The sequence below is a fragment of the Trichomycterus rosablanca genome, chromosome 20 (assembly GCF_030014385.1).
Source record: "Trichomycterus rosablanca isolate fTriRos1 chromosome 20, fTriRos1.hap1, whole genome shotgun sequence".
In the NCBI taxonomy this organism is placed as follows: domain Eukaryota; kingdom Metazoa; phylum Chordata; class Actinopteri; order Siluriformes; family Trichomycteridae; genus Trichomycterus; species Trichomycterus rosablanca.
The window spans coordinates 22,644,037-22,661,961 of record NC_086007.1 but is presented as its reverse complement, the minus strand read 5'-3'; the positions used below and the strand labels follow the sequence as shown (position 1 = coordinate 22,661,961).

At 45.0% G+C, this 17,925-nt stretch overlaps 1 protein-coding gene across 1 annotated transcript; it reads right to left on the bottom strand.

Moving 5' to 3' along the window:
* Positions 1-2,152: 2,152 nt before the first annotated feature.
* Positions 2,153-17,589, bottom strand: ywhag2 (3-monooxygenase/tryptophan 5-monooxygenase activation protein, gamma polypeptide 2). Its single transcript, XM_063017384.1, has 2 exons — positions 17,361-17,589; positions 2,153-2,883 (listed from the first exon to the last, which is right to left on the bottom strand). Exons 1-2 carry the CDS (start codon positions 17,445-17,447, stop codon positions 2,227-2,229), a joined length of 744 nt encoding a protein of 247 aa, XP_062873454.1. The 5' UTR covers positions 17,448-17,589; the 3' UTR covers positions 2,153-2,226.
* Positions 17,590-17,925: the final 336 nt, after the last annotated feature.

Genomic DNA, 17,925 nt, shown 5'->3' with positions numbered 1-17,925 from the left:
CCACAGGACCACCACACAGCAGGTATTATTTAGGTGGTGGATGATTCGCAGCACTGCAGTGACACTGACATGGTGGTGGTGTGTTAGTGTGTGTTGTGCTGGTATGAGTGGATGACACAGCAGCTCTGCTGGAGTTTTTAAATACCGTGTCCACTCACTGTCCACTCTATTAGACACTCCTACCTAGTTGGTCCACCTTGTAGATGTAAAGTCAGAGACGATCGCTCATCTATTGCTGCTGTTTGAGTCGGTCATCTTCTAGACCTTCATCAGTGGTCACAGGACGCTGCCCACGGGGCGCTGTTGGCTGTATGTTTTTTTGGTATGTGGACTATTCTCAGTCAAGCAGGGACAGTGAGGTGTTTAAAAACTCCGTCAGAGCATATTTTATCCACTCATACCAGCACAACACACACTAACACACCACCATCATGTCAGTGTCATTGCAGTGCTGAGAATGATCCACCACCTAAATAATACCTGCTCTGTGGTGGTCCTGTGGGGGTCCTGACCATTAAAGAACAGCATGGAAAGGGTTGTTGGAGAAGTGAGCAGCAATATACCCACCTCGAAAGCAACCAGAGATCCCCAGCAGCAGAAAACAGATTGACTACACTAAATCGGGAGAAAATGCATAAATAAATAGAAAAAAGAAAGAAAGAACCAACATGTACGACAACTTCAGCTTTTTTTAAATTATTTATTTATGTTGTTTTATGTTTCTCATGATTTAGGCTCTTGTGCAACTGCTACATGATTATTCACATTCAAGATAACTGCCACTCAGGACACAGCTAAAAGTTGAAAAAATATTTAAATAATAAAATAACCAAAAATATATGAAATGAACAAATAATACTGCCGAATACACGTTAATGGTCCATGTTCTGAGTGTCACAGATACACTGATTCTGATGCTCCACCGTAGCTGGAACCGTACACGCTGCGTTGTGCATACCATGACAAGAGAAAGCGCTCGCGTACGGGCCGAACGAGTGCGGAAAGCAAAACGCGGAAACGTTGCTGCACGATGCCGTGGCTTGGCTATAGTTTGGCTAGAAAAAAAACACGTGCGCGGTTAAAGTGATCGGCGGTGTTTTTCTGAATTTTCCATCTAGCTAAAGAGCCGAAGAGAGAAGAAAATGTACTTCAGACGTTTGTCACGACAGCGACGCCCAGAACAGATCGATTTATTGATGGATTAACAATCACAATCTCGGTAGAGCAGATCGAAGAGGAAACCGTCGGTCCGAGGAACCGATAGCGAGCCTGTTTTACTTCTCAATCAGAGGAATACATAACATCCAAGGTATAAGTTAATAAAGTCAAGCTATTGTATAAATACATCACCAGCATGCACAATATCGAATCATTGATAGCATTATAATTCTTACACTGACGAAACAGTATAGTTGGCAAGTGCAAAAATAAATTAAACACAGAAGTAAACCACAAACTTCAAAGCTGCAATATTTTTTTCTGTTTGTTTTCTATATTTTTTTTCACAGATAAGTCTCTGCCTTTATTCCACAAGTGACCTCTCAAAATAGCCTATGGTTCCAGTAGCTTTGAAATTCAATATCAATATCTGCTTTGCTTGACTTCTATTTTTTTTAAATACTTCTGGAGGCCCCATAATCAATCTGGTAAATATACCACGATCACATGACACACGGCTAACCTCCCAATTTCATGTTTTTTTTTTCTTCATAGTCCTAATTCGCACCTATACCGGAACCATTACTGACTATTTTGCAGACGTTGCGTTCAAGTGTGTATGTTGTTTTTTTTCCCAGCTCACCCACTTTTGTTTTCCTACATCCCTTTTTGAACTAGGTCAGTCCAAACGGCAGTGCGAGGCTGCCATTCCAAACCAACGACGACGCCCTTCCTGGCTGATTGACTGACCGATTTTCAGTGGTGTTGGCAAAACGTCGAAGAGAACCGAGACGACTGAGGCTGGTTCAGCTATTATAGATTCTGTGGATACTCGCACCTCAGGCTAGCTAAGATAAGACTTCAAATAACCCCTCCCGTATTTTTCTTTTCTTTTTTTTTTTTCAAACCCTCGATATTTTTCTTTTTGAATTCGTGGAAAAATAAAGACCTGCCGCTGCAGAGGAAACCATGGCGAAAGCTGCTTGCCAAAGTCCACCGGCCATACTTTTTTAATCGCTTTTTCTGCACAGACAGAGAGAGAGAGAGAGAGAGAAAGAGAAGTGGCGTTTAGTTGTTGCCCTCGCCGCCCTCGTCGTCCTGCTGGTCGCTCGTCCACAGCGTCAGGTTGTCCCGCAGGAGCTGCATGATGAGCGTGGAGTCTTTGTAGGAATCCTCGTTGAGGGTGTCGAGCTCGGCGATGGCGTCGTCGAACGCCGTCTTGGCCAGGTGGCACGCTTGCTCGGGCGCGTTCTGGATCTCGTAGTAAAAGACGGAGTAGTTGAGCGCCAGGCCCAGGCGGATGGGGTGCGTGGGCTGCATGTGCTCCTTGCTGATCTCGTGGGCCTCGTTGTACGCCTTCTCGGACGACTCCACCACCGTGGAGCGCTTCTCGCCCGTCGCCACCTCGGCCAGGTAGCGGTAGTAGTCGCCCTTCATCTTCAGGTAGAAGACTTTGCTCTCGTGCTGGGTGTCGCTGCAGTTCTTGATCAGGTAGTTGTCCAGCAGGCTCAGGACGTCCTGGCAGACGGTCTCCAGCTCTTTCTCGATCTTCTCGCGGTAGGCGCGGACCATCTCGATCTTCTTCTCGTTGCCGTCGGCTGAGGTCTTCTGCTCGATGCTGGAGATCACCCTCCAGGAGGAGCGCCGGGCACCCACCACATTCTTGTAGGCCACAGAAAGGAGGTTCCTCTCCTCGTTGGACAAAGCCTCATTCAGCTCTGTTACCTGGAACGAAAACCATGAAGAAAGTGCCAGGTAAGGAATGATGTAAGGGTGAGAAGAATCTTGCCAATCAGGCATACAGCCAAATTTACCCCATACCCTACAGTGAGTGAAGACTTTTTTCCCCCCTTTGGCACCCAGTTCAGCTTGTGTGAGTGTTTAGGAACTGGTGGTGCAGTTTGTTGCTTGTTGTAACTGTTGTTCCTGCTGCATTCTGGTCAACCTGCAACTATTTCTATTTAATTGTTTAATAGGGCAGCACGGTGTCGCAGTGGGAAGAGCTGTCACCTCACAGCAAGAAGGGCCTGGGTTTGAGTACCCAGCTGGGCGACCAAGGTCCTTTCTGTGTAGTTTGCATGTTCTCCCTTTGTCTGTTTGGGTTTCCTCTGGGTGCTCAGGTTTCCTCCTATAGTCCAAAGACATGCAGTCCGGATAACTGGAGCTACTAAAAACTGTGGGTGGACTGGCGACCTGTCTGAGGTGTTTCCTGCTTTACGCCTAATGAACCCACTGCGACCCTGACCACGATAAATCGGTGGTAAATGTTATTTAATAATTGTATCTTCGAGAACTTCAGGAGGCTCCTTTCCAAATACTGGCAATGTCTCACTGGTGAGACCAGGGTCATTCATTTTCTTATCCGCTGATCCAATTAGGGTCGCGGGGGTGCTGGAGCCTATCCCAGCTTTTCAATGGGCGCAAAGCACACAGTAACACCCTGGACGTGACGCCAGTCCATCGCAGGGCAGACACACACACACACACACACACACATTCACCTATAGGGCATTTCAGTGTCTCCAATTAACTTGACTGCATGTTTTTGGACTGTGGGAGGAAACCGGAGCTCCTGGAGGAAACCCACGCAGACACGGGGAGAACATGCAAACTTCGCACAGAAAGAACCCGGACCGCCCCGCCTGGGGATCGAACCCAGGACCTGCTTGCTGTGAGACGAGAGTGCTACCCACTAAGCCCTCTATGCATTTTTTCACCCACTGTATTCTGGTCAGGTCACCAGGTCACCAGGTCACCAGGCGATTCCGCTTCCACGGGGAAACACTGGATGTAAATACCAGCAATACCCTGGACAGAGCTCCAATCCATCTCTGGGTATCGACAGACACGGCCAATCATTTCTAACTGCTGACGCTTGGTTTAAATTGAGAGTGGACCTACAGATCTCTTAGACAGAAAACAGGTGATTTAAGAACACCCCCCCCCCCCCCCCCCCCATGAAGCTTTCACGTGATAAGCGTTTTGCGCTACGTTTACCACAAAGCTGAGCGGATGATACGCAGCAAAACTGCTTTCTGCTAGCTGTGCCTAGATTAAAGTGGCATCATAAAACGTTATTGTTTCTTAAAATTAATAATACTGAAGAGCTACGAAGCCACTACGAGTGATTCCAGGATGAGGAGACTGGCTATCTGAAATGCAATCCCGGTCTCCACATTTCACACCTCACTACTCGCCGCGTCGTATTTTCTCCCTCAACGTCATGCTAGATTTAAGCTTGAATGATCCAGTTCAGGGTTTTGTGAACCAGTGAGAATGAGATTGTCTCCTCCATGTCTGTGCTTCACTTCTATATGTGTCATATAAACAATTCGTCTTATTGGCGGCGCTCTGAAAAAATTAGTGACAGATTCAACTTTAACCACAACGACAAGCAGTAAAAACTGAGTGTCCAAGTGCTGAATCTGCTTAAAGGTAGAGAATCTGCAAAGTACCCGCACCACACCAAAATTTGCATCCCATCCCAAACGTCTACATTCTGAACAATGAAACTTCTGCTAATTGTGTTTTTGCTTCACTATGTATTTCAATCAACAAAACATGACAGTATAAAGACTCAATATCAAATTCTGTGGGTGCTCAGGTGGTACAGCGGTCTACTGCACTAGCACACCACTGCGGAGTGTTCAAACTGCCAGGTCCACATAAGCACAGTAGCCGCGTTTGAAGAAGGGAAGGTCTGATGGAGTCTCTTCGCACTGCCGCTGCAATATATGAACTCCGGAACTGGTCCCGGGACCTGTGCGATTGAGAGCGGGGAGGTCACATAGAGCACAGAGTGGCACAGAGAGAATTAACGAATGGCACAGTGGTCCATAACTCTAACCCAAATCCATTAAGATCCAGGTTTGAATCTTTAGACAGACATGACTGGCTATGTCTGAAGAGGGATGGCTGAAGCCCTGTGATGGATTAGCGTCCTGTCCAGGGAGTATCAGTACCCTGACCAGGATGAAGCAGTTAATGAAAATCATTGAATTTCATATCAACTCAATTAGGGCCCTACCTAATTCACAGCTGTAAAATCGCATCACGGACCGTGACACGAGCCTCTTCCCGTGTAATATGCAATTTGCTATGAAATTCAAACTTTAAGGTTTGTGTTTAGCAATTTAACATTTTTCATTCGTGTAGCGCTCAAGTGCCTCACGTCTACTGGTCAATCTGCACTACGAGGCAGACCTAACCATCCTACGGCAATTCAGTTAGCAGTCGGTTAGCCAAGCTGTCAAAGTCTGGCCGCAGAGGAGTGTGTGTGAAACCACGGACTAGTATTTTCTTATTTGAGACAGCATGAAGCCTAGCACCGTCGCTGGAAGCATGAAGCCCCCCCCCCCCCCCAAAAGAAACAAATAAAACTAGCCACTGAATTACAATTCATTATCATGCAGGCTTTCACATAGACTCAAATGAAGTAATCGGAAGATCAGTGGTACAAGCCCCACCACTGCCAGGTTGCCACTGTTGGGCCCCATTTGCTTGGATTGAATTTGGTCACTTTCATGTTACTACATTGTCTTTTTAGGAACTGACTGAAGGACAAACGGTTTCCTTTACAGTGCCCATACATAGCACTGTATGTTTCACTTCACAGTTTCACTTCACTTTTTCATTAACATCAACCGCTTAATCCTGGTCAGGATCGCGGTAGGTCCAGTTCCACCAGAAAACACTGGGCGCAAGGCAAAAATGCAATGTAATCTATCGTTGCAGGGCTTTTGCCACCCCCCTATTAGACATAGCCAATTATGTGTGTGGACGCCCAGCTGGCCAACAGCATCGCTGAGATTGGAACCCCGGTGGGTAGAGCATCTACAGAAAAAAAGTAAGCATGTACGGCGTCCGACTACCTCACCGGCGGAGCTTGGTTTGATGATCTCTGGGCTTTAATAGCTCCAGAATCAGGTGCTGCACATTAGCGCTACAGCTCCTGGGGTTTGTATTCTCCTGCCGTGATATGAAGGCAACAAGCTGGAAGATCAAGCTGAAGCATAAAACGTGTTTCTTATTGTTTAGAGATGTCACAATCCCAACAACACTGCTGCACCTGCTACACTTATACTAGTACAACACGCATTACTATGTCATTACCACATTAGTGTTAATGTAGTGCTGTGAAGGCTCAGCAATCCAAATAACATCTGGTTAAAATAGGGTAAAATAAATAGGGTACAGGGGGTGACAAAACAGTCAGTAATTGTATACCCACAAACTTCATCTATATTGTTCCTTTAGCTTATAAAATAATCAATGAATTAATGTACCACATCGGATATGTTTAAATCTGACATACTGAGAAGTGTTTCAAAATACACTGCCAACTTTGATGTTAAGGACCCTTTTCCCCTCTTCAGTTTAGTCATTTCCAATTCCCCAGCTGCATGTTGCAATCCTCTGCCACTTGCACCTGCCTGCTCTGGCTGCTAAGCCTGATAACCACGCATGGACCGTCGCTGAGCCAGTCACAGAAATGACATGTCATAGTGGCAGAGAGAAGAACCCTGTCCGACCTTCCCACCTGCAGACACGACCAACTGTCAAGTCACATGTATATGTATAGAAAAAAGGAACAAAGCCGCTGATAAGCAAGCCGAGGGCAACAGTGGTGAGGAAAATCCCCCTGAATATAACAACCCTGAAGAACATGAAAGCCTGGGTGAGTCAGGCTATGGTACACAGATCTCAGCGGTGGTGTTCTAGTGCATTAGTCCACTGTGCCACCCGAGCGCCCCATGATACACCTCTGTCTAACACGTACTACTACTCCTTTGTTGCGCCACGCCTTAGTTGCACCGTGGTCAGACTGACGGTGAGCAGTCGTAGAGATGTGCGAGAGCAAGCACCGCTTCTAGTTTCCATGGCAATGGTCTCGTTAGGTACGGTGGAGTATTCTCTACGTGTTGCTGGGGAGCGACTGTACCGATGATGGGGGTAGGGTGAACGCCTATGTGTGTGTGAGACGAAATGTACCCACCAACGGCCCTGCGCAGCTGCAGTGTAAGTTAAGACGACTGCTGCATGCTGCTTCACCTGTCACCCTGACCTTTTCCCTGACCTTTCCGTCAACTCCACGATGAGCGCTGTGTTCTATGTCCACTAAAATCACGGTGGCATCGCGGTGGCTTTGCGTTCTCGGTGGATGTATGTTGGCGATGCGATTGCGTGACCCATGACAGGTGTGTGTGGCGATTCTGAGGCCAGTTTGACTTCCGGCAAAACCGCCTGTTGGGTTTGTGTGAAAACCTAGTGAGGTCTCTACATAGACGCATTTTACGTCATCCTACCCTCCCGAGACGAAGGCTGTCCGAATTCTTAGATGCCTTATAATGCTGCCTACTAAGGGGCCTTACTTCAAAGCAATGAGGGAGCAATCCCAGCATTCCCAAAAATGTAAATCAATTCTTTTTTTTTTTTTTTTTGTATAAAGGTGCACAAGTGTCTTCTATTTGCAAATCCGGGCTCGTCAGTGACAGTTTAACCATTTTCGGTACACGGAGGGAGATGTTAGCTGGCATGCTAGCGGGTTGTGCTGCCTCAGTCCATTGGTTTGAATGGCCTGAGGCTAACTGTGTTAGCTTAGTAAGCAAAAACTGCAGTGTCTAAGTAGTGTGTCTAAATAATCTGCCTTATAAGTTGGATGTCTTTTCAGAATCCTCTCTATTTCGATGCTGCCTAGGTAGGCAGTAGGCAACAAGGCAGCTCACTAGGTTTTCCGACTCCAACTACATCTACATTTACATTTTTGGCCTTTAGCAGATGCTTTCACCCAAGGCAACTTACAGTACTGTGACAGTATACAATCTAAGCAATTGAGGGTTAAGGGCCTTGCTCAAGGGCCCAACAGTGACAACCTTCTGATTACGGGAACAGTACCTTAACCACTAGGCTACAGCTTTCAAAGTGCCGCCAATGAGACAAATTAATTATAGTGGTTAAGGTGCTGGACTAGTAATCAAAAGGCCGCTGGTTCAAGCCACCACTGCCAGGTTGTCACTGTTGAGCCCTTGAACAAGACCCTCAATAGCCTAGACAGCATACTGTCACAGTACTGTAAGTCGCTTTGGATAAAAGCGTCTGCTTTTGATTCTAAATTAGAACCGTGGCATTGTGGGAAAAATGCGTCTTGCCGACAAGTGAACTGTGAAATAAGGACACCCCATGGTCTTCTTGATTCTTTAAAAAAAAATTAATGCACCTTCTGTTCCTATATTTATCTCCAATAAATACCCCGAGTCATTTCCAATTCCAGATTGTGAATCCGCTGCCACATACACACCCCCAGATCTGATTAAACAGAGCCACATCACCACACACACTGACGTGTCCAATCTGAGGCCATTTCTTATCACCTGCCAGTGTTGGGTCCCATCCCCTGTGCAGGTGCCACCTGGAGATTGCATATCACAGCGGAAAGAGACCCTGTCCGACCTTCCCATCCTCAAACATGGTTAATTGTATTTTGTGTAGACGTCACATCCCAGCAGGTCGGTGGCTCTGCTGGGATGTGAAATAAATGTGAACACTCTGCAGTGGTGTGTTAGTGTGTTAGATTGTCGCACCACCCGAGTGCCAGAGGTATTCATTACAAGCAACCTGCTTTCTAAGCCTGACATCAAATCTGCCTGCCGAGCAATATGTCATCAATATATTAGCAATGGTGTGAGCTAAGCTTAGTGCTGTGTGTGTTAGTCCAGGTCTGAAACTCAGTGCTATCAGGTAGCCAGGCTTCTACTGAGACGTGATCGGCTATGTCCGAGATGGGGATGGCCTGTTTAGAGTATTCCCGCCTTGCGCCCTGTGTTTCCTAGAGAAACTAGACCTGCCGCAACCCTGATCAGGATGTGAATGAATGAAATATAAACTTGTTTAGAGGCATTAAATTGCAGCACATGCAAGCTAATTAGCAAGCAGTTCATCACAACTAAATCGTCATATCCAATTCCTCCACTGTATCTTGCTCAGCCGCTGTACACCCCCACCCTGACTGAGGGTAGCTGCTATCAGGCAATCACCAACCACTTCTTTTTACCTGCCAGAGATGGAGTCACACACAGAGCAGTTTGGGGTACGGAAAGTCACGCACTGCTATCCGGGATATCAACCATCTCTCGTACAAGAGCTTCAAACCAGCCAGCATGGGTCACATTTGCAGCAGCAATGAGGAACCCGTTCAACCACCCCTCCCTGAAGACACAGCCAATTGTGTCTTGTGTGAGAGCCCGTCCTGTCGAGCTCCAGATCTCAGCGGGCTCAGTGGTGGGCTAGGGCATTAGCCTGCTGCGTCGCCAGAGTGCCTTCAAAATGACCTTTTTATCTCGTTTCCAAATTGAATGCTTCCAGGAAGACTCACAGTTACATCTTGTTTCAGGCTTCTTCATTTTGCTGTCTCTTTATTGAGTCATCTCCAATTCCCAATTACAAATCCCCAGCCACTTCCTCTGCCCCCACACCTACCAGCGTTGGTTTTTCAGATAGCCATACTGCATCGGACAGTGGTAGCCTAGTGGGTAGAACTTTGTGCTATCAGTCGGAGAGCCAAGTTGGAAGAAGGTTTAAATCCAGGCTCTGCTATGCAGCCAGTGTTGGGCCCTTAAACAAGGCTCTTAACACTGTGTTACTCTAAGCCCTAAATTCACTACTCCTGCTGGAGTCTTGACCAGACCGTAGGTGACAGTTGATGTTGTAGCGGCAGTAAGAAGGAACCCCATGCAACCACCCCCCTTCCTTTTCATAGACAGCATTGGTTCGAATCTCAGCGCTGCAGTCAGCTGTCTATACAGGCATGACTGGCTATGTCAGACAGGGGGTAATGGCCAAAGCCCATTGGGTTGGCACCTTGTGTCCAGTGTTTCTGGGTAAAACTGGGCCTAATGTGAACCCAACCAAAATAAGGCGATTAATGAAAGTTAAATGTCCGGCCAGGTCAGCAGCACCACTAAGATATGAACTCAGGAGCTTGAACTCTCTGTGGTGGTGAGCTAGCACCCAAAAATACACAATTATATTTCTGGCATTCTTTGGAAATCTGGCAATTTGATACAAAAGCATCAAGTGGTCACAGAGTATGTTCTCACTCACCCACTTACTGTCTTAACCGCTTATCCAATTAGGGTCGCGGGGGTGCTGGAGCATATCACAGCTTTTCAATGGGCGCAAGGCACAGAGTAACACCCTGGACGGGACGCCAGTCCATCGCAGGGCAGGCAGACACACACACACATACACACACCCATTCACTTATAGGGCAATTCAGTGTCTTCAATTAACGTGACTGCATGTTTTTGAACTGTGGGAGGAAACCGGAGCTCCCGGAGGAAACCCACGCAGACAAGGGAAGAACATACAGAGTAAGTTGTTCTTTAATATATTTTTATAATTTATTATTATCGCATCTTTCTTTCAATATTTAATATCTCAAAGATGACACTGTGCAACATAAATAATTAGACGTACAACAAACACATTGAAAAATCTTGAGCGATTGCCTCAGAGATCCCTCATAATGAGGGATCAAAAAATGACTGTGCAAGGCAGGAAACGACTTTTGATTAATTAAAGCTGCTGAAGCGTTTAAAAAAGACACAACAGGTCGACAGATGTACAAACAATCAGCCTTTTCAGTCATGATCTACTCATTTCATCATTCCAGAGCCGGGAATGCTGGGTGCTGTATCATGTCTGGTTTCAGAAAGCATTACGCATAAAAGCTTCTGTCCCCGCGGAATTCCCGAGTCAATCGATTCAGAACTGGTTGTCTTCTCGGCCACAGGCGATGCATTAACGCGTTGCCGAAGGGCAATTTGCCGGAACCTGTCAACCTAAAAAGCCTTTTATCTGTGAGCCTGATTCCATTTTACAGTCAAGCACCTTTTAGACATGCCATACTAAACCACACAACTCAGGAAATTACAAATATTTGGAAGCCGGATAGGATTTCTTGTTGGTACAGATGGTAGTTATGAAGAATAACTGAGCAGTGTGAATCCCACATCAGTGAACAAGCTTGTTGTGGGGTCGAAATTATAATGAAAAAAGGTGCAACCCTAGGCTAACCAGGACAATAAGAATTGCTCTATGTTAGTAATATTCATATTTGAACTTTTTTATTTATTTATTGATTTTCTCCCTTTTAGCGCGTCCAATTGCCCGATTGCGTCATGCTTCCTCTCCACCAATGCGATCCCTGCTCTAAATGAGGAGAACGAAGCTAACCCACGCCTCCTCCGACACGTGGGCAGCAGCCGTATGCATCTCATCACCTACACTTTGACGAGTGCAGTGCAGATCAGCACTGTGTACGGAGAGACACACCCTGACAGCACTCTTTTCCCGTCACTGTGCAGGCGCCATCAATCAGCCAGCAGAGGTCGTAATTGCATTAGTTATGAGAGAGAGACCCCATCCGGCTTAATCCTACCCATATCTGAACAACAGGCCAATCGTTGTTCATGTGGCCGCTCAGCCTAGCCGGCAGGTTCCAGCATGTGTTTTTACCGCTGCACCACCTGAGCGGCCTTCGTATTTGAACTTTAAAGCTGAACCTTGTGCTGGAACGGAACTGAACATTTATAGGATCCAGACATTAAGTGTTTGAAGTTTCAAATGAACCTATTAGAAAGCCATAAAAGGCAAATGAAGTTAAAAGCAAAAAAGCTCATTGTTTGAAATGTTTGTCTTCCATTTCTCCTTCTTGAGATGCCGGCCATGAAGCATTGCTATGCAGCTCTCCTCATTAGACACAATTTGGTGACAAACACCTTTGGGATGGATTGAAATGCCAATTGCAAATTTCTGATTCGAGGTGCTGATCAATTTTATGCTGCAAATATGTGATTTTAACTGACATGACAGATTATGCAATTAAAATTAGGGCATGCATCGCCTTAAAGCATTAGCACCATCATGCTTTGGATGTTTGCATTCCTCACATGCAGAGTCTGTATGTGTTAGCATTATCCAACAATACCCAAAGCTTTAAGGATGATATTAGAAGGACTTGAGTACTCAATTTTAATTCTTTTTTTTTTAAATAATGAAGCATTCATTTGTCATCTGTATGTATTATTTTTCCTTTTAGCTGCTCCAGTATTTAAAGGTTGCTACAGCGGATCATTCTGGTCCACATACCTGATTTGGCACAGTTTTTAGGCAGGATGCCCTTCCTGACGCGACCCTCTTATTTTTATCCAAACTTGGGACCAGCACTGACAGCGCACCTCCCAATGGCTAGGCTGTTCAACCACAACCCCTCCCAAGAAATAGCCATTCATGTTGGTGTGGACACCCAACTGGCCAACGCTAGATTTTAGCAGTGGTGGGCTAGCGTGTGTTACCGCTGAGCCACCTGAGTGAGTAATGATTACAATACTGATTAAAATTAAAGCAGTTGCTCATGATGACTAGATAATCAATGACGCTAGCATATGCCATGTAAGAAGAAAGTAATTCCCAAGCTGGCCAAATGAAGGTTACGGCTAGCCTTCTTCTACATGCACGTTCTATCTACAGGCTGGACAGTGGACCCATGGCACTGAGATTCGAACCCAGATCTCTGCTGTAGCGGGCTAGCCTAATAAACCGTTGTGCCACCTGAGCACCCACGTGAGTAAGATTACTGTCCTAATTGTTGCATAGATCAACCTAATAGTAAACCTGGGGGGAACAGAGAGGGATTCCCACATACAGCCTAAATGAGCGTAAACCTTTTACCAGTAAGTAAAATGAACATACAGATCACTGACTTAATGGCTGATTTAATGAATATATAGTTGAACACCAGCTGTGTTGCTCTTTTGATTGGATTAACGTGGACTCCCACGTTACGCTCGAGCACCTGAGGACACTCCACCCTATTCTAGCACTCAATTATGCTCATAAGGGAGCACACAACACAAGTGGAATAAAAAGACGCAGCTCCCCCCACCTCCCTGTTAGCACTTAAATGATCACTCATTGTCTTTGCTGACTGCTGAGTACTTTTTATTTTACATTACCCACTTCATCCTGGTCAGGATCACAGCACGAAACACTGGCAAAAATACCCTAGACATTGTGCCAATCAATCACAGATCTTCAGTCATTACTCCTCTCAGACATAGCACATCATGTCAGACCCCTGGCTGGCTGATAGCACTCCTGCACCACCCAAGAACCCAAAGATCCTACTATAGCTACTACTACAGGTCTGTTAATTAAGACCCAATACTATAGTGCATGTTTACGCCCCCTGCACCTTTTAGACAGTTTAGCTTCTTTTCGGTATGAACTACTAGCCAATCCAAGCACAGATCAATTACAGTGTAAGGATTTCCTTTATCTGAGTGGGAGTGCAGAGTATCGTCTATTATAGGGACGTCCTGTGCAACTACCATGGCGCATGAGTCGGCGATGGAAAAATGCCTCGACTACTCAGGATTAATGTTAAATCATTAAGAAACGCTGATGAATAATTCATTAACGCTATTTATTATGGAGTGAAAATTTTCCCACATATGTTAAAGGTGGAGTCTTCACTCTCTTTACTCACTTATACGCTCTGCTTGGCGTGCTACCCCATTCATTTTACCATAAATGGGGTATATTAAGAATTTGCATTTGCTTGTCTTGGTCATTTTGACCTATCGTCATTTCATTCATGGCTACTTAAGTATCAGATTGAAGCGATGGGTTTAGCGCTATGACTATGAACAATTCCTCATTCATAGACTGTCATTTTCTATTACTGGTCAACACTATATAATCTGCTACAAATGGCTGCACTATACATTCAGCTAAATGAAGTGGGTTGGCGGCATATGCAAAAAAAATATGCTGATACACCTGTTTAAGATCAAAACGGTATTACAGTATAACAACCAGAATTTGATTTCACTCTGGTTAACCACTGTTCTGTGTGAGTAGCCACGTTTCTGGCTATTGACTGAACGTTCTTTCTGACATCATGCCTGGTCGATGCTGCAGACCTCCAAGGCGTGACACAGATAAATCCCAGGGTAAACGTGCTGAGTATGTGTGACTCGATAGTCACTTCAAACTGATTATCAAAGCCAACTGGATTCAATAGATAAGTTGTGGATACAGGATGCGTTAGTGCAGTGTGTCTAGATCGCAGAGATCCAAGTTTAAAAAGAAAGCAGGACGTTTTACACAATCGGGACAATCAGGGGTGGCATGCAGGGAGTATGATATCACAAGATCGAAGAAAAAAAGCACACCCTGGGTGGATAAATATGATGTCAATGGGTAAGGCAGAGACGGGGAGGGCCTCTGCACTGTGTGTGCACTTTTTAAGTGTGTGTGCAATGTATAGATCAGATTAAAATCCATGTGTCCTTGGCATTATGTTTCTACTTTCACTGGATGTCTGGACAGTTGTAGAGAAATTGACCATTGAAGTACTTTAAGGTACTGAAGGTACAGAACTGATGGCTTATTGAATTATGTGGTTACATTAGGTTATTTATTGAGTAGGTTCCTTCACATTCTTTATATATATACAGTGTATCACAAAAGTGAGTACACCCCTCACATTTCTGCAGATATTTAAGTATATCTTTTCATGGGACAACACTGACAAAATGACACTTTGACACAATGAAAAGTAGTCTGTGTGCAGCTTGTATAACAGTGTAAATTTATTCTTCCCTCAAAATAACTCAATATACAGCCATTAATGTCTAAACCACCGGCAACAAAAGTGAGTACACCCCTTAGTGAAAGTTCCTGAAGTGTCAATATTTTGTGTGGCCACCATTATTTCCCAGAACTGCCTTAACTCTCCTGGGCATGGAGTTTACCAGAGCTTCACAGGTTGCCACTGGAATGCTTTTCCACTCCTCCATGACGACATCACGGAGCTGGCGGATATTCGAGACTTTGCGCTCCTCCACCTTCCGCTTGAGGATGCCCCAAAGATGTTCTATTGGGTTTAGGTCTGGAGACATGCTTGGCCAGTCCATCACCTTTACCCTCAGCCTCTTCAATAAAGCAGTGGTCGTCTTAGAGGTGTGTTTGGGGTCATTATCATGCTGGAACACTGCCCTGCGACCCAGTTTCCGGAGGGAGGGGATCATGCTCTGCTTCAGTATTTCACAGTACATATTGGAGTTCATGTGTCCCTCAATGAAATGTAACTCCCCAACACCTGCTGCACTCATGCAGCCCCAGACCATGGCATTCCCACCACCATGCTTGACTGTAGGCATGACACACTTATCTTTGTACTCCTCACCTGATTGCCGCCACACATGCTTGAGACCATCTGAACCAAATAAATTAATCTTGGTCTCATCAGACCATAGGACATGGTTCCAGTAATCCATGTCCTTTATTGACATGTCTTCAGCAAACTGTTTGCGGGCTTTTTTGTGTAGAGACTTCAGAAGAGGCTTCCTTCTGGGGTGACAGCCATGCAGACCAATTTGATGTAGTGTGCGGCGTATGGTCTGAGCACTGACAGGCTGACCCCCCACCTTTTCAATCTCTGCAGCAACGCTGACAGCACTCCTGCGCCTATCTTTCAAAGACAGCAGTTGGATGTGACGCTGAGCACGTGCACTCAGCTTCTTTGGACGACCAACGCGAGGTCTGTTCTGAGTGGACCCTGCTCTTTTAAAACGCTGGATGATCTTGGCCACTGTGCTGCAGCTCAGTTTCAGGGTGTTGGCAATCTTCTTGTAGCCTTGGCCATCTTCATGTAGCGCAACAATTCGTCTTTTAAGATCCTCAGAGAGTTCTTTGCCATGAGGTGCCATGTTGGAACTTTCAGTGACCAGTATGAGAGAGTGTGAGAGCTGTACTACTAAATTGAACACACCTGCTCCCTATGCACACCTGAGACCTAGTAACACTAACAAATCACATGACATTTTGGAGGGAAAATGACAAGCAGTGCTCAATTTGGACATTTAGGGGTGTAGTCTCTTAGGGGTGTACTCACTTTTGTTGCCGGTGGTTTAGACATTAATGGCTGTATATTGAGTTATTTTGAGGGAAGAATAAATTTACACTGTTATATAAGCTGCACACAGACTACTTTTCATTGTGTCAAAGTGTCATTTTGTCAGTGTTGTCCCATGAAAAGATATACTTAAATATCTGCAGAAATGTGAAGGGTGTACTCACTTTTGTGATACACTGTATATATATATATATGTATATATATATATATATATATATATATATATACAGTTATAGATTTAGATATATAATGAATGAATGAAAGGAGAGAGCCATTACTGGCTTATATATATATATATATATATACACACACACAGAGTTATAGATTTAATTTAGATATATAATGAATGAATGAAAGGAGAGAGCCATTACTGGCTTATTAAATTAAAAGGCAACATTACGTTATGCACTGAGTAGGTTTTATATATGAAGATTTAATTTAATTATATATATAGATTGAATTTAGATATATAATGAATGAAAGGAGGAGTACTGGCCCCCACTGCAATATGACAGCGATAGAAGCTTCGAGAAGAATTCCCACCGCCTCCAACGTTGGATTCGAGAGGAAAAAATACAAAATAAAGAAACACGCGAACACGACAGCGTTTGTTATTCAGAAAAACGTTTTGCCAGATACTATTCGACCAATTTTATCCTGATAAAAATAAAAACGTGACAGAAGAAAGTGTAAAATTATCGTTCTTTTGTCTGCGAGGCCAGATGTGGACGGTTCCTGAGATAACGTTATCTGAACGAGCAATGAATGAAAGAGCTGCTAACGAACAAGCAACCCGACCTAAAGCATTTAAATAAGATATAATGTTCACTTTTTTTAGAAGTAAATCTTAAAGTCAAGGTTTAAAAGACTTTTGCTTGTACATTTGCTGTCCGGTGGCTTCATTCATTTAATTGTAAGATGGTCAGTACAGGAGGCACCGCCCAAGCAGCACACACACACACACACACACACACACACAAACAATACATGCTGTCCGTTAAACCGCTCTGTTTGCTCTTATTGACACACAACGTTTTATTCGAATATTTATAAATAATTTGCTTCCTGAACTGTCTGTGCATTCCCTGATAAACCCGGACCGAAGCAGAGCATCACACATGCGCTAAGAGGCTTAGAAGGAGACACCGAGGTTCCAGTAACTGTATTAGAGAAGTGACCGTTATTCTGGCTAACGTAAATTAAAGTGAACTGACTGACTTACCGATTTCATGGCTGCTGCCATATCATCATATCTCTCCGCCTGCTCAGCTAGTCGTGCTTTTTGAACCAGCTGCTCGCGGTCGACCATGTTGAATGTGTTAATGTTGAGTCTACGGTCTATATGAAAGTGTGCAGTTATATCTGTGTGTATATTAAAGTATAATTTAGTGTTGAAGCCCAGCAGTGATGAGTGAGGGACGGTGCTCGGCTCTGCAGCTGTTCCTCGCTGTCTGAGTGAAACCGACGGCCCCTGTAGCCCCGCCCACTCTGCTCAAACCGCCGCCCCTCCCTCCCCGCGATCTCTGCGGCCCTACGTCAGCCTGCTAAAACTGGCGCGCACTTCGCGCGTGATGTAACGCTCCTTATATGGCGAATCAAAGGCGAGTCAATTAGAGAGCAATTAACCAATCAGAGGGCACTCCACGACATGAACTCACTTCACTTTAATTAAATTTCACCTACCTTTAATTCATTCTGATCAGCTATCAGTGTGTGTGTGTGTGCATGTGTGTGTGTGTGTATATCTACTGTATATCTAAGCTCTCTCTCTCTCTCTCTCTCTCTCT

Coding starts and splice junctions, on each gene's coding strand:
- ywhag2 (XM_063017384.1), bottom strand. CDS start 17,447: ATGGTCGACCGCGAGCAGCTGGTTCAAAAAGCACGACTAGCTGAGCAG. Junction 2,884..17,360: donor TGGCAGCAGCCATGAAATCG/GTAAGTCAGTCA, acceptor TTTTCGTTCCAG/GTAACAGAGCTGAATGAGGC.